Source organism: Amphiprion ocellaris, chromosome 2 (genome assembly GCF_022539595.1).
Source record: "Amphiprion ocellaris isolate individual 3 ecotype Okinawa chromosome 2, ASM2253959v1, whole genome shotgun sequence".
Lineage (NCBI taxonomy): Eukaryota > Metazoa > Chordata > Actinopteri > Pomacentridae > Amphiprion > Amphiprion ocellaris.
Window position 1 is genome coordinate 38,690,678 of NC_072767.1, and position 13,761 is coordinate 38,704,438.

At 41.2% G+C, this 13,761-nt stretch overlaps 1 protein-coding gene across 2 annotated transcripts in view; it reads right to left on the bottom strand.

Moving 5' to 3' along the window:
* midn (midnolin) overlaps positions 1-3,877 on the bottom strand; it is a 28,466-nt gene extending 24,589 nt beyond the window's left edge. Inside the window, exons 1-2 of one of the 2 annotated variants that reach the window (XM_023286247.3) lie at positions 3,337-3,877; positions 899-1,127 (exon numbers count right to left, since the gene is read on the bottom strand). In XM_023286247.3, coding sequence (XP_023142015.1) covers positions 899-1,119 — 221 coding nt within the window. In that variant the 5' untranslated portion in view covers positions 1,120-1,127; positions 3,337-3,877. Of the gene's footprint in view, positions 1-898; positions 2,860-3,336 lie in introns of those variants that run through there. The other variant, XM_023286248.3, reaches the window with a different exon arrangement.
* Positions 3,878-13,761: the final 9,884 nt, after the last annotated feature.

The following is a 13,761-nucleotide window of genomic DNA, read 5'->3' on the forward strand; positions in this document are numbered from 1 at the left end:
GTTTCAGGTTTTAAAGGATGATGTGATTTATTGGGTGATTACAAAGGGTGGGAGGGGAAGGAGGGCTGAAAAACAATGCTGAGTGTTTTCATGCACTCAAGCCCCCCTTTTCTTCATCTTTTTTTTTTTTTTTGCATAACACCACCTGCACTATTGTTAGCTCATTTAACCTGCGCCTGCTTCATGTGGGAGCCGCCTGATGCTGTGGGGTTTGGTTAGTTTTAAATAAAAGGGTTTAACTATTCCCTAACCCGTGCAGCTCGGAATTAACATGCGGTTAAAGCAGCTTAAAGCAGCTGAAACTGGTCAGCCAAATACATCACAGCAAGAACACACTGGATATTATCGTGGAACCTGGATGCATCCACCTTCAGAACAATGTGTCAATGTGTATGCCTGTGCAGCAGCAAAATAAATAAATGACTGGCTTCTGTATGACTTTACTCATCAATGTGTAGCGTGTTTGATTCGCACAGCATTAGTAATTCAGTCAGGCTTCGGTATTTATACCGAAGGAGGGGATGAATCAATGCAAAGTCTGCAGATCACCTGGTCAATACTGTTCCAGTGACCGGTGTGTCCCCTATGCGTAATTCCAATACCGTGCGTCCTGATGGTCAGTAAGTTTCCTTGAATGTATTGATGACCAAAAGCAGGCAAGGTTGTTCCTGGAGCTCCCGAGAGCAGAAATCCAAAGCACGGATTGGAAAAAAAATACCCCCTCCGGCCCCGAGGGTGAAGTCTGCACATTTTAAACTGCGGAATAGCCTAAACATTACGGCCCATGATGTCAGTGTGGAGCAGCGTCTCCAACACTCGTGCGTAAAAATGATGTTTCCGCGATTATACCCCCACACTTTAAGTGAAAACATTTCAGTAAAATGCCATTTCTACTCACGTTTCTTTGTGCAGCAGAGCGAGTCTCTCTTTTGGTACTTTGAGTCTTTGCGACAGCCTCCTCTTCAGTCCCTCCACGGTCTCCTCCAGGGGCAGGGAGAGCTCGAAGCGTGTGCCGGTGGTGGAGTGGATGTACAGATTCATGGAGGGTTCAGCCGGGACGGCCTCGCAGGACGAAGCCCCGCGACTGGTGCAGCTCCGGGCACTGGGATGCTGGTCCATCCGATAACCTGTGGTCAGAGAAGGGGTGGGAGGTGGGGAGACAAGACGAGCAAAGCCGGGGATGAAGAGGGTGAGGAGGAGGAGGATGGTGGCGAAGCGGATCCGTCGCCTCGACTACCGTCCCTTGTTCTGCTTGCAAATAATCAAAGGCAGCATTCAGAGAGCTTTTCTCTCTTTCTCTCTCTGCGTCCCTTTCTCTCTCTCTCCCTCCGAGAGTCAGAATAAAACCCAGTCCGTCTCCTCTCCGGTCGATATCATGAGAATATTCTCCCCCCGAGGAAAATCAACTACACAAGCTTTTTCTTTTGCCCTCTTTGTTTGATCTTTTCTCTCTTTGTTGCGTTTTCCAGTGTGCAAAGCAAGTCTTCCGAAATGCTACATAGATGGGCAAAGACAGGAACGCAAGTATGTTGTCAGCAAAAAAACGCAACGGACGCTCATTGTTTTTACGCAAGCTGTTACCTTTAAAAAAAACAAAACAAACAAACTGCGAGGTCTAAAAAAATAAAAACAAAAAAAGATTATAAATTCCTCTCGGGTGTTTTCGAAGCTTTAGAGAAGAACAACACGGTCCGGAGCTGCAGAAGCCTCATGCGGCTAAAAGAGAGAGGCTCTCCGCTGCGCACTCGTGCCCACAGCAGCTCCAGTGAAATATCGACAATGAACATTGTCACAAAGTATCCCACTTCCACCATCGATAAAATACGCCCACAGCCCCGAGGCGGCTCCACCAATCACAGGAGAGCTCCTTCAGGACGCCGCTGATCGTGAGCCAATAGGAGGCTGAGATCCACACCCACGTGGAGGGCAGGCGAGTTTAGGCCATTCATAATAAATTACAGCAAAGAACAAAATATGTGGCCCATACCACAGCAGAGGTTCCTAAACTGAGGTCCGTGTGCCTTTACAAGTCACCAGAGAGTTGTTGAAAGAGGATCCACGTTAAAAACAAACAAGCAAATAAATACTTGTTCCTACTTGCTGCTAATTAATCTTTTTTATAAGCCAAGTCAATCAAAAACTATTTCTTTTCCAAGATTGGCATCTTCCCACTCACTAATCTGTGTCAGGTCACATTTATTTAAAAAAAAATGCAGAGGGTCCTCCTGTGTGGGAACTGTGCAACAGGCTCAAAATAGCATCTCCTCATTATAACAACTGCAAAAAATGAGGGGAAATACACCCAGTGTGAACACTGAATAACTGAGTTTAGATTAAATCGATGCAATTTCACTTGACATAATCAGTTGTTTTGATCGGGTCTCCTGTTGGAGCAGTAGCAACTGGCATGGATACAGCTATTTTAAACACTTGGAATAAATATCAGATCACTCCACCCTGTAAATCTGAGTTATCAGATGGGGCTGTAATGGCATTAATAGTGCTGACGCCATCCTCTTTGCCCTGACCTCAGCAACATGCAGAAACCATTAGAGTGGATACTATGCAGATTACACACTGGACGGGGGAGAGGCTGGTCTCTGTAGGAAAAAGGATGCCAGTACATCCAGTGCAGGCAGCATATGTGGCAGGACTGGTGTGTGACTTGATAGTTTCCCAGAAGTTGCATCAGTGCCGCTTGTGTTTTTCACTCTGAGCTGACCAGTAAATGTCATGAGCAAAATGCCTCAAGAAAACTAAAGGAGACAGGAGCACACTGAAAACACCAGAAAGCTGCTGGGGGGCATCTGAAGCCTCCACAGTTCACCTCTATACAGAGCCTCAAGCCTTTAGAGGGGCTTGAACTCTAACAAAAAGATACTCGGTCGCCACCTAGTGGTCACACAATAAACCTTCACAATCAAAACTTGCAAGTGATTCAGGCTTATGTTCTAATATTTACAACATGCATTTATTTATCCCCCCCAAAAATCTACTTGCTTGTGCATCAGGCTCGATTTTATGTAAAGCAGAGCACCACTGCTGCAGTAAAATATGATTTAATGAGGTTGTTATTGTCCCTCTGGATAGACATTATCAGCTTACTGTCATCCACTAATTATAATTTACAGTAACCGTGGCATTCTCTTGTCGTCGATAAAGGTCGCATCACGTCTCTGGAATTTACATGCAAGGTGGCACATTTACGCAGCTGACAGGCTTTGATCGATCCGCGATTGGCTAATCAATTTCTTGCCCAGCAACACAACAAACTTTACCAACATCGCACCTCACATGCTGATTAGATTTGACTGAAAGAAATGGAAGTAAACTTACCAATTACTGTGGCGAAAACTCTAAAGCTTCGCGTAAAAGTCTCTTGTGTTCCAGTCCCCAGCTTCGATGTGTGAAGTAAACCAAGATAGTGATTTAAAAAAAAGAGAAACCTCTGAGTGTAAATCCAAGCACTTGACCATCCACAGTAAATTCTCCACAAAAACAGAAAGTCTCTGACGGATTCGTGTGCGTCCGAACCGCGTCGTTACGCACCAGAGCTCCGATGGGCCAATAAGGAGCAGCAGTTATGTCCCAAGATGCCTCCGCGTGTTTTTGTCGGTGCACCGGCGTCTTTCTCCGTGATATGAACGTAGTCGGGGAAGGTGAGACTTCTCTTAATAGACTCTTCTCGGATATGGGTGGAGAGTAGCGTTCTTGTTATGTCAGCATGTGATTTAAGGTGGCCTGGCTTCACCCGGTTACCGCCTCCCGAGTCCGGCGTGTCCCGCCCGGTGGGAAAGAATTCGCTTACGCACAGCCTGAACATATAAAGATTCCCGAGTGTGTCAACTGTGTCCCGGCTTTCTCAGTAACAGAATAGGGACCTTTATTGCTCACACATACCTGCAGGGAAACGCAACACCGGCTACCACCTTAACAAAAAGTCAATGAAATGAACGCTTTGGCGATGTCAGGGGTGTTGCCAGTATTTGACGACGTAGAGAAAAATGTCACCGGGCAACAGACAGGTAAACAGTCTCCCTGGATACAGGAACCGAACGCCTGGAAACAAAAACTCTGCTGGCACCATGTAAATCTGTGTTCGAGGAAATAATGCACCTCTGATATTAGACCTGTTTAATAATATGCCAAAGTAGAGATTCAATTAAGTTCACTTCAGTTGAATTCAAAATGATTTATTGGCATTAGTGTTACTTTAACAATATTGCAATTTAGTATGAAACAAGCAAAGTACTCATACAAATTTCTACCACTGTTACTCAAATGTATTTTAGTTTAATAGGTAATAAAACTAATTATGCAGAATAGCTTACTTCATAATGCCACATTATTAAGTCTTATGTAACTGCTTTGTCATACTGATCCACTAATCTATTTACATATTGTTTCAGTTTAACCTCTCAACAATGCATTCTGTTTTTAAATATGAATTAGACACGTCAACAATTGCTGTCAAGTAAAAGTTTTAAAGTACACTGTAAAAACAGTAAAAATGTGGCCGCAAGGGTGACAAAAAAGGGTTAAAAACTGGTGACAATATCGGCAAATACCTGTAAAATAATTATTTTTTTTAAGCTGATTTAAAATACAGTAAAAATAGTGTAAATTTTGCAGTCACAAACTGAAAGAACAAATTATTAATTGTAAAAATTTAGATTTTTGATGTGGGCATTATTTATAGTTTTGGCCTCTCTGTGTTTGTTTGTTTATTCAGTAGTGGTAAATGTAAGTTTAAAAAATTCAGTGATTTTACTATATGTTACTTGTAATTAATAAAACAAAGAAAATCTGTAAAATAACAATTAATATATAATTTAACATTTTTCTAACTTTAAAATACATCATTTTTCTTTCACCTAATGCGAAATATTTGTAAAACAATGATATTCTTTTGCTGATTTAAATGCAGTAAATAATAATAATAAAAAGAAGTGTAAATTTTATGGTCACACATTTTAAAAGAATAAATTAATATTTGTAACATCATGGAAATTTGATGCTGACATTATTTACAATTTTGGCCATTTTGTTTTTCCAGTAAACACAGTAAATATTTTTTTTCTTTGGTGATTTTACTAGGGCTGCACAGTGGTGTAGTGGTTAGCACTTTCACCTTGCAGCTAGAAGATCCCTGGTTCGCGTCCCGGCTTTCCCGGGATCTTTCTGCATGGAGTTTGCATGTTCTCCCTGTGCATGCGTGGGTTTTCTCCGGGTACTCCGGCTTCCTCCCACAGTCCAAAAATATGCTGAGGTTAATTGATCATTCTAAATTGCCCGTAGGTGTGAATGTGAGAGTGATTGTTTGTCTCTGTATGTAGCCCTGTGACAGACTGGTGACCTGTCTAGGGTGTCCCCTGCCTTCACCTGAGTCAGCTGGGATAGACTCCAGCCCCCCCATGACCCTAGTGAGGATTAAGCGGTGTATAGATGATGGATGGATGGATGGATGATTTTACTAGATATTATCTGTAATTGAACAAAAATAACTTAAAAATAATATTTACCATTTTTCAATTCTTAATATACATAACATGTCTGTCAAATAATGGCAAATATCTGTAAAATAATGATATTATTTGAAGCATTAAAACACACAAGGAATGGGATAAATGTGCAATCAAAAACTGTAAAAAACACATGACCATTTTAAAAATACAGATTTTTGATGTTTGCTTTATTTACAGCTTTGACTTGTTTTTTAACAAGTAACTTAATTTTTTTTAAATATCTGATTTTGTTAGTTATTATCTGTAATATAACAAAACAGGAAAAATCTGTAAAGTAACAGTAAATTGCTCAAAACATTGCAGTTTAAAATGTTTTTTTAAAAAATGTGTACGCCTCTAGTACCCTCAAGTAACAAGTACCCGACATTTGCACTTAAGTACTTGAGTAAATGTACTTTCCACCAGTGAATGCTGATATTATGTGGCCTGTGCAGTGATTACGTCCAGAAATGTGATTACCATCACAATAAGGTTCACCTCAAGGACACGAGTGGATGTTGTGCAATGTGTCCTGACTCTGCCTTGAGAAAATGCAAACATGCACCAGCCAAGAACTGTCCTTCCTCTCCTTCGCCTCAGGACCAGCACAGACAGTCTGTCTGATTACAGAGACACACTCCTCCCCAGTGTGCAGGGGACGCTGTGCCCCACCAGCATATTATCGCACTGTTGAGGACTGAATCATCCTCAGCTGAGCGTGTGTGTGTGTGTGTGTGTGTGTGTGTGTGTGTGTGTGTGTGTGTGTGTGTGTGTGTGTGTGTGTTCAAAAGAAACACTGGCGTTATCTCACAGAGGCTCCAGCAGCACACAAAGGTTCCTGTCTTTGCTTAGCCCCAACTGCTCCCCCTTTTTTCCTCCTTATCTGTCTCCATCTTTTCTCTCTGGGAGATGCTGACTCAGTGGAACAAAGTGAAAGGAGTTGGTTAAAACTCCCTCACCGACTCCAAACCCTTTTGTTCGAGTCTAACGCTGCGCTCCGTAGCTTGTTTTGACGCTTGTCACGCTGGCAGGAGCACATTACAGGATCTGGGTGACTTTTACAGGAGCTAATGTGCGGTGATGTTTGTCACTCCAGCCGCTTTAGACTCCAGTTCTTCTTTCAGGCATTAGATTGGGTGGGCTGTGCTCGTCAACGGGTCTGGCTGTCAACACTGCTCAGGTCATGCAGAACACTCTGAGCTCGTCTGCCCAAATTAGACCTTTCTGTTGCACTCACATCTTTTGTGACAAAGGTGCAGCTCTCAGTACATGTAATCCTCATCTCGGCATTGTTTTGTCACTTTTTTTGCTCTTTTTTTGAAGCAAAGTTAAGAGGTTTCACTATGCCATTTGTTTTAATTCAAGCTGGTGCACTATGTTCCTTCATTCTATCTGGGCTAATATGACAAATCGCAATGTGATTAAGTACAAAAATTGCGCTAATGCACAAATTTATCATCATGCAGCTCCAAAAAGCCAAAACGTGCCACACCGTGCGCCGCATGTTGCAGTAGGATGCACACGGATAAGCCTGTGATGAAGGATGCAGGAGCAACCCCCACATGCAGCCATCTACATGATAATGCATCACACACACTTCTGGGAAGAGTTTATTGACAGGGGAGGAAGGCCGTGTGGGCGGGTCGTAAACATTTCACATCCAATATCAGATCTGGTGGGACAGAGCGGCCTGTGTGCGCTTGTGTGCGTGCGAGTTTGCGTGTCCGTGTGCAAGCAACAACGCGTGAGTTTTGTTGTGCGAGTGGCTAAGTCTGTGGGACATGTGTGGGCGTGTGTGTGTGTGTGGGTGAGCAGCATTCCTATCCATCAAAGTCACCAGTGGGCCGCCCTCTGCCTCGGGAGAAAAATGAACCATGCCCGACGCACTCAGCCTGCCGCTGTTGTTCTCCTGCCACCATTTCCTCCTGATTCACCCTGAGTGGCTGTGAGTGGGACAGACACACCTTGCTAGCCATCGCCACGCTACATTCACAGCACCGCCACCGGAAGCTGACACATAAAGATGCCTGCATACCTCGCATGCTGATACAAACAAACTTATTATAAAGGAGTGTCTCTGTGGCAGATGAGAACTAAAAAAAAAACTAATTATCTAACCATCAGTGACACATATTTGAACATCTGCCCCACTGCAATACTGATGTAAACCACCAAAGAATATACAGACACCCAAAGAAATGTCCACTGTTCTTAGGAGTTTTGCAGAATTTGAACAGATGCACTTGTACATTGTACACCCGGATCTTTATGGGTGTCTAGTTGTGTTTGAGCCGGCATCGACTACAGCTGAGATGCAGCTGTAAGGGGATAAAGTTTCCAAATTCATGGACAGTTTGAGGCAGATTGGTGAGTGAGGATGACTTGTGACTGTTGACCTTTGTTCAAAATAAGAGCCAAGCAGGGTCACGAGGGTTTTTTTCTCTGTAGTTGCTATTAAAATAGCAAAACCTCCTGTACAATGGAATTAGTATTAGTAAAAACTGTACAATGGAAAATTTTCAGCCTTAAAGTTAATAACCCTGTGAACAAATTACAACAAATGCTATGACATGATGTTCCTTAACGTTCCTCAAGACTCAACTCATTATTTCACAGAGTTCATTGCCAACCATTTATTCCAGCATGTGCTCTTCTTTCACAATGATGTTTCCTCCAAATGATTTTTTGATTTCACAATACTACATGGCATCGTGAAGTCTTCATCAAATCAAGATAAACAGGTCAGAGCCAGTTATGTAGGTGGCTGTTGGTCAGAATGACACTGAGCCTCCGACACTGAACGCCGATCAGCCAGTTTACTAAAACCACTAACAGGTGAGGTGTGTGTAGCAAAGATCGTCTTGTTATGTTGTGCTATGTACTGCTCGGAAATCTTGAGTCCTGGCATCCATGTGGTTTTGACACATACCACAACAATGCGACCTGACGCACTGCAAAAACTATGCGGAAGTGGTTTGAGGAACAGAATCAAGAGCTAAGATGTAGACCTGGACTTGAAACTCCCCACATTATAATCTGTGGGATGCACTGGAACAAGCCTGATCCATGGAGGCTCCATCCTAGAACCCACACAACCCTCAGAATCGGCTGCCGATGTCCCGATACCAGACTCCACAGGACACCGAAGAGATGTCATGTCAATAACTCTATTGATTTAGTGAGTTTGGCAACATGAGTGGGACCTGCACAATGTTAGGCAGGTAGTTTTAATGTTGTGGCTGGTGAGTGTAAATTACACATATGGCATGTTTATATTGACATGTGACAAAATCACATAAGTATAGTTTTGTGTCAGTTACCACAGTGATTTCTATTGTATTGAGATGTGCAAAATCACAGATGAGATCTGCATGTCGGTAATGAATGTATGCAGAGTCACAAATTCACAGAAAAGACTCTAACTTAATTAATTCTCTATATAAAATAGTTTTATTTTTCCTTTTCGACTTTTTTCTCCTCATTTTTTGTTTTGAATTACACCATTCTTGAACCGTTGGTCATATGACTGACCTGATATTCAAGTCAAAAAAGTATTTTGACAGATAATTCTACTGAATTGGCTCTCACAACGAAGACTTAAATTAAAAATACTCAAGCACAAACACAAATCCAGAGTGCCCTAACCTTGATTATAGTATGACCCCTCAAAAAATGAAACACAAATCTAAGAAGGAATTTCATTTGTTGCAGTTATTCAAGCAAAAGTTGGTCTGCAGTTAGGGCTGTAACTAAAAATTTCATTGTTGTTTAATCTCTTGGTTATTTCCTCAAATAATCGGTTTGTTTTTTGAACTATGGACTTAAGAAAATAAAAAAAATACTGACCTGTGTCTCCCAAAACCCAAGATGAAAACCTTGAAACTCTTGTTTTGTTCACAACCCAACGACATTCAGTTTACTGTCATAAAGAAACCAGGAAATACTTATATTTTAGAATTTAAAATCAGAAAAATTTCATATGAAACTTCCTTCATAACTCAAAAGGATTAATTGATTATCAAAAAAAGACAATTATATTAATAATTATAATAGTTAATAAAATAATGGTTGGGCTCAACAACAACAAAAAAGTAGTTAATGCAACAGTTTGCATCAATCTTTTTACGATCTGAAAACTTGTAATGAAATTATGTTCAACCAACAAACTACACTGAGTCAGGAGAATTTTCACCTGCAATGAGACACATTTTTAATTACCACTTATTTAATTATCGGTAACATAAAATACTATTTCAAAGTTATTTAAAATTATTTTTAAGTGTTATGTACTAATGGACATACCATAATAATTCATATAATATAACATAAGTAATGACAAATTTAGAAAATTGTGTTGCTCCACTGTTAACCCTCGTGTCGTCCTGCGGGTAAAAATTGACCTGGTTTAAAGTTTGAAAATGTGGGAAAAACTATATATTTTCACAGTGAAACTTCTGATGTCCACATTTTCAACATTTTTGGGATATTTTTGAACATTTTTTGGTGGAAAAAAAGAAATGTTAAAAATGTTTCTTAAGAACAATCACATAAAAAGATTTTTTTGTGAATGTTCTTAAGAAAATAGAAGTTTTACTGATATATATGGAATCACTTTAGATATTTTTAGGATTTTTTTTGAAGATTTTTTCTCATTTTTTGGGAAATATTTACAATAATTTTCTTGCCAAATTTTGGGGATTTTTTTTTTTAAAAATAAAACTTTTAAAGGAAACTTTGGAGGAATTATTGGATTTTTCTTCCTGAAGGTTTTGCAAATTTTCAGAAATTTGGGGAATTTTTTGCTGAATTTTTGGATTTTTTTCAGACAAGGAAACAATATTTTTTGGTGCCCATAAATGAGGACAACAGAAGGGTTAAGTAGGTAGGTGAGGGTATGTGAAATCATGACCACAATATGAAGAAAAACAAAGTTATGAAGTCAATTTCATTACATTACTTGAACTTGAATTTAGTTTTAATCAACAAATGTAGAAACTTGGGTTTAAATTACAGTAAATTTTAAGCTCAAACAATTACCCTGCATTTAATAAAGTGGTGGGAATAGGTTTCATGAATTATGAGTTTCTTTGTACATTTTGCTGCAGATGTCTTTTAGTGCTGAGGGATTATGCTACAAGCATACCTCCCTAACTTGAAGACACCTGATCATAGTAGTAGGAAATGTGTATCAAGGTAATTGTTCAGCTTTGGGAACAAAAAGACACAGTGTAGTCACTGGAGAGCAGGGGGGTGAAGAGTTGAGTGGGAAGGTTTCAGTGTGGACAGAACCTCTGATCCCACACCTGCAGAAGGAGCCCTGTTTGAAGTGGCGCTCGCTGGGCCTCCCGGCTCACAGCACAGATGATTGATGACACATCTCGAGCTCCACAGCTTTACACACTGAAGCAGATAACGTGCCAGAGAGAGTGTCGGAGAAAAGGAAGAGAGAGAAAACTGTGCAAAACATGCAATGACAGGAGGGGGACAAGAAAAGAAAGTGTCACTTCAGACTATGACTTAGTCACAGTCACAGCTTACAGTAGCTTCTGAACATCCAAGCCAGGAACATTTCAACCAGACCCCCCATTCCCAGGAACGTGAGTCACGACATTCCCTTGACTTTGGTCCAGAGAAGTTTTTATTGAAACTTTTCCCACAGGTTCTATATGACGAGTTAAGGATGTCAACTTACTACAGGTGTTCAGTTGCTACTGAGTGAGCGAGTAACGGCTAAATGCAACAACATCTGTAGACGGAACATCGCCCAGAGGCACACTGGATACGGTCCAAACATTTCACAATCCAGTTCACTGCATTCATTCTCTTCAGACCGCACATTCATCATATTGTATGGTATGGAGTTCATGTATGCGTCTGTGAGCACAGTGATGAGTAACATTAAGCTCTGACTGTGTTTTTTAAAAAATATATTACATTTAGAACACGTTAGTCACTCCATCCATCGTCAACACATTTCTAAATGGATGGTAAAATTGATGAGGCATATTTTGTGCACTTAGTGTGTAATCAGGGCGCTATTTCTCATATTTTGACATGTGAACAATTTGAGCGTCTGTTGCTCAGCGACTCTATTACCTCTTACAGACGGGTAATAAAATAGGCTAGATAATTGTATGTCTCTTTAGACACTCTGACTTCAGGGTTCGTTTACTGACTGTGGTTGAAGTAAGAATAAAATTCTTGGTAATCATACATGTACGAACCTGAATGTGAAGCTATAGCCAAGACAAAGCCGCTAATTCAGTCGTAGCATAAAGACTGAAAACACGAGGAAACAGCTTGCCTGGCTCTGTCTAGCTCAAAAATTATGAGTGGAGTATCTATCTATTTATTTTTAAGGACCCCCACTGGTGAAAAATCTTTTTTTCCCCCATGTCAGCATATCAATATGGATTATTTCCTATCCTAAAAAACACCAATTTTTACCTCAAACCACCAGCGTATTGATGAAAACAAAAACACAAAGCAGACTGATTGCACACGTAACTGAAGGAACAACAAACTTGTTGGGTGAGGCTTTCCACATTGATAATATTCTTTCTTATAGTTAGTTTTTGTGATTTGAGCATGTATGGCAACATTTCTGGAATATTACAACTTGCCATTGTGTAGTGGAAAATCGTTTTGCAGTGTTTAAGCAGAGTTGTTGGTGAGTTGGTGTGCTCAGGCTACAGTGAGGGGTGAGTGGAGAGAGGTGGAGACAGTGTGGACTTACATCTCAGCCATTTTCAGCCAAAAAAGAGAATATTTTAATGGAGAAAACCCAACAAAAACATCTAAACATGTAACTTGGATACACAGACGTGACTTTCTTCGTGTTAAATTATTGACTAAAATGAGACTTTCACTTTGCAAAAAAAGTGCAAATAAATGACAAAAATCCTGGTATTCTTCCTGAAAGCAATATTTACAATTAAAGTCCTTTCCTTGTAGTAGCAGACTAATGTGAATCAGCACACCACTGTGATCTGAGCCGCCACATGGATCCTGCGAGAATACAATGTACCGTTATGGCTTAGCCTATCACGGTTGTAACAGGACACTTCACACTACGTTCCATATTCTGTCCATGTGCGGCGAGACATTTGTCCTGTTCACAGTCTCTGTTGTGTCGTGATGCTGCACGACTCACAGGACGCTTAGTGGTGCTGTGCTGCACTACCAAAAGCCCAGATTCGGTCCTGTCAACCGCTCGCTGCACAGCCTCATCCCAATGGTGTAACTTCGACACCCCCGCAAAGCAGACCCGATAATTGCTGCCTTTTACAGAGCTGGTCTGCTCGCACTAAAAGGCCCACAATAGGACAGCGTGGAACTGGGCTGAATGTGCTAAATAAGCTAATGAAATCCACCCACAGGACACGATAAGAACCTTTATAGCTGTGAAACTCGGCCAAGCTGGGAGGGTGTTAGCTCAATCTGTTTGTTTATTTGTCTGTTTGACAGCCCACGGCGTAGCGCTAGAGGGACTGGTGGTCCGACAAAGGTTAGGTGTCAGCATGGAGTGTAGAAAATAGAACAGAGCAGAACAAAGGAGAGTGCGAGAGAGAGAGAGACTGGAGAAAACAGGAGTGAGAGAGAGTGGAGGAGAGAGAGACTCAGGGCAGGAAGTGTGGGTGGCTGGGTAGGTGGTTTTGGCAACACAGAATGGACTTCTTGCGTATTACTTCTGGTAAAACAAAGATATGACTTTTGCAATGGCTCTACCCATTCACTGAGTAGTATTAGTTGTAAAAATTTTACTCCTGGAGGTCAGTGTGTGTGGAGGTGACACCAAATCAGTTTAAGAGCTACAACTCTGTGATGTGCAGCAGATAGGAGATAACAGCGTGAATGTGTGCATGTCTGTGTACAGTACACACTGGTGATGAATACCAGATGCAGGCATTTCCTTTGTTGGTGCAAGCAAGTTCAGAACTTGCCAAATCGCCCTGCTCTCCGCCCACACGGTTGAAAACTTCCACACACTCCCACACACACTCTAGAATCCCAGCCCACTAATCCTCCTCCATCCCAGGCTTAGGGGTAGCCAAAGCTGCAGGCTAATTCAATCTTGGCTCGAGCTCCAGTGTTTTATATCTCTCCTGTTGTCTCTCTGTTCTCCACCCTTGGTCCTTGCACTCACACTCTCACTAATTAGTTTTTCTCTCTCTCCTCAACTTCTACTGCTTTCGCCCCCTACTTCTTTACTTGTTTGATTTTCTATTTTTTGCTCTCTTTACTCTCTCCTGTTGTT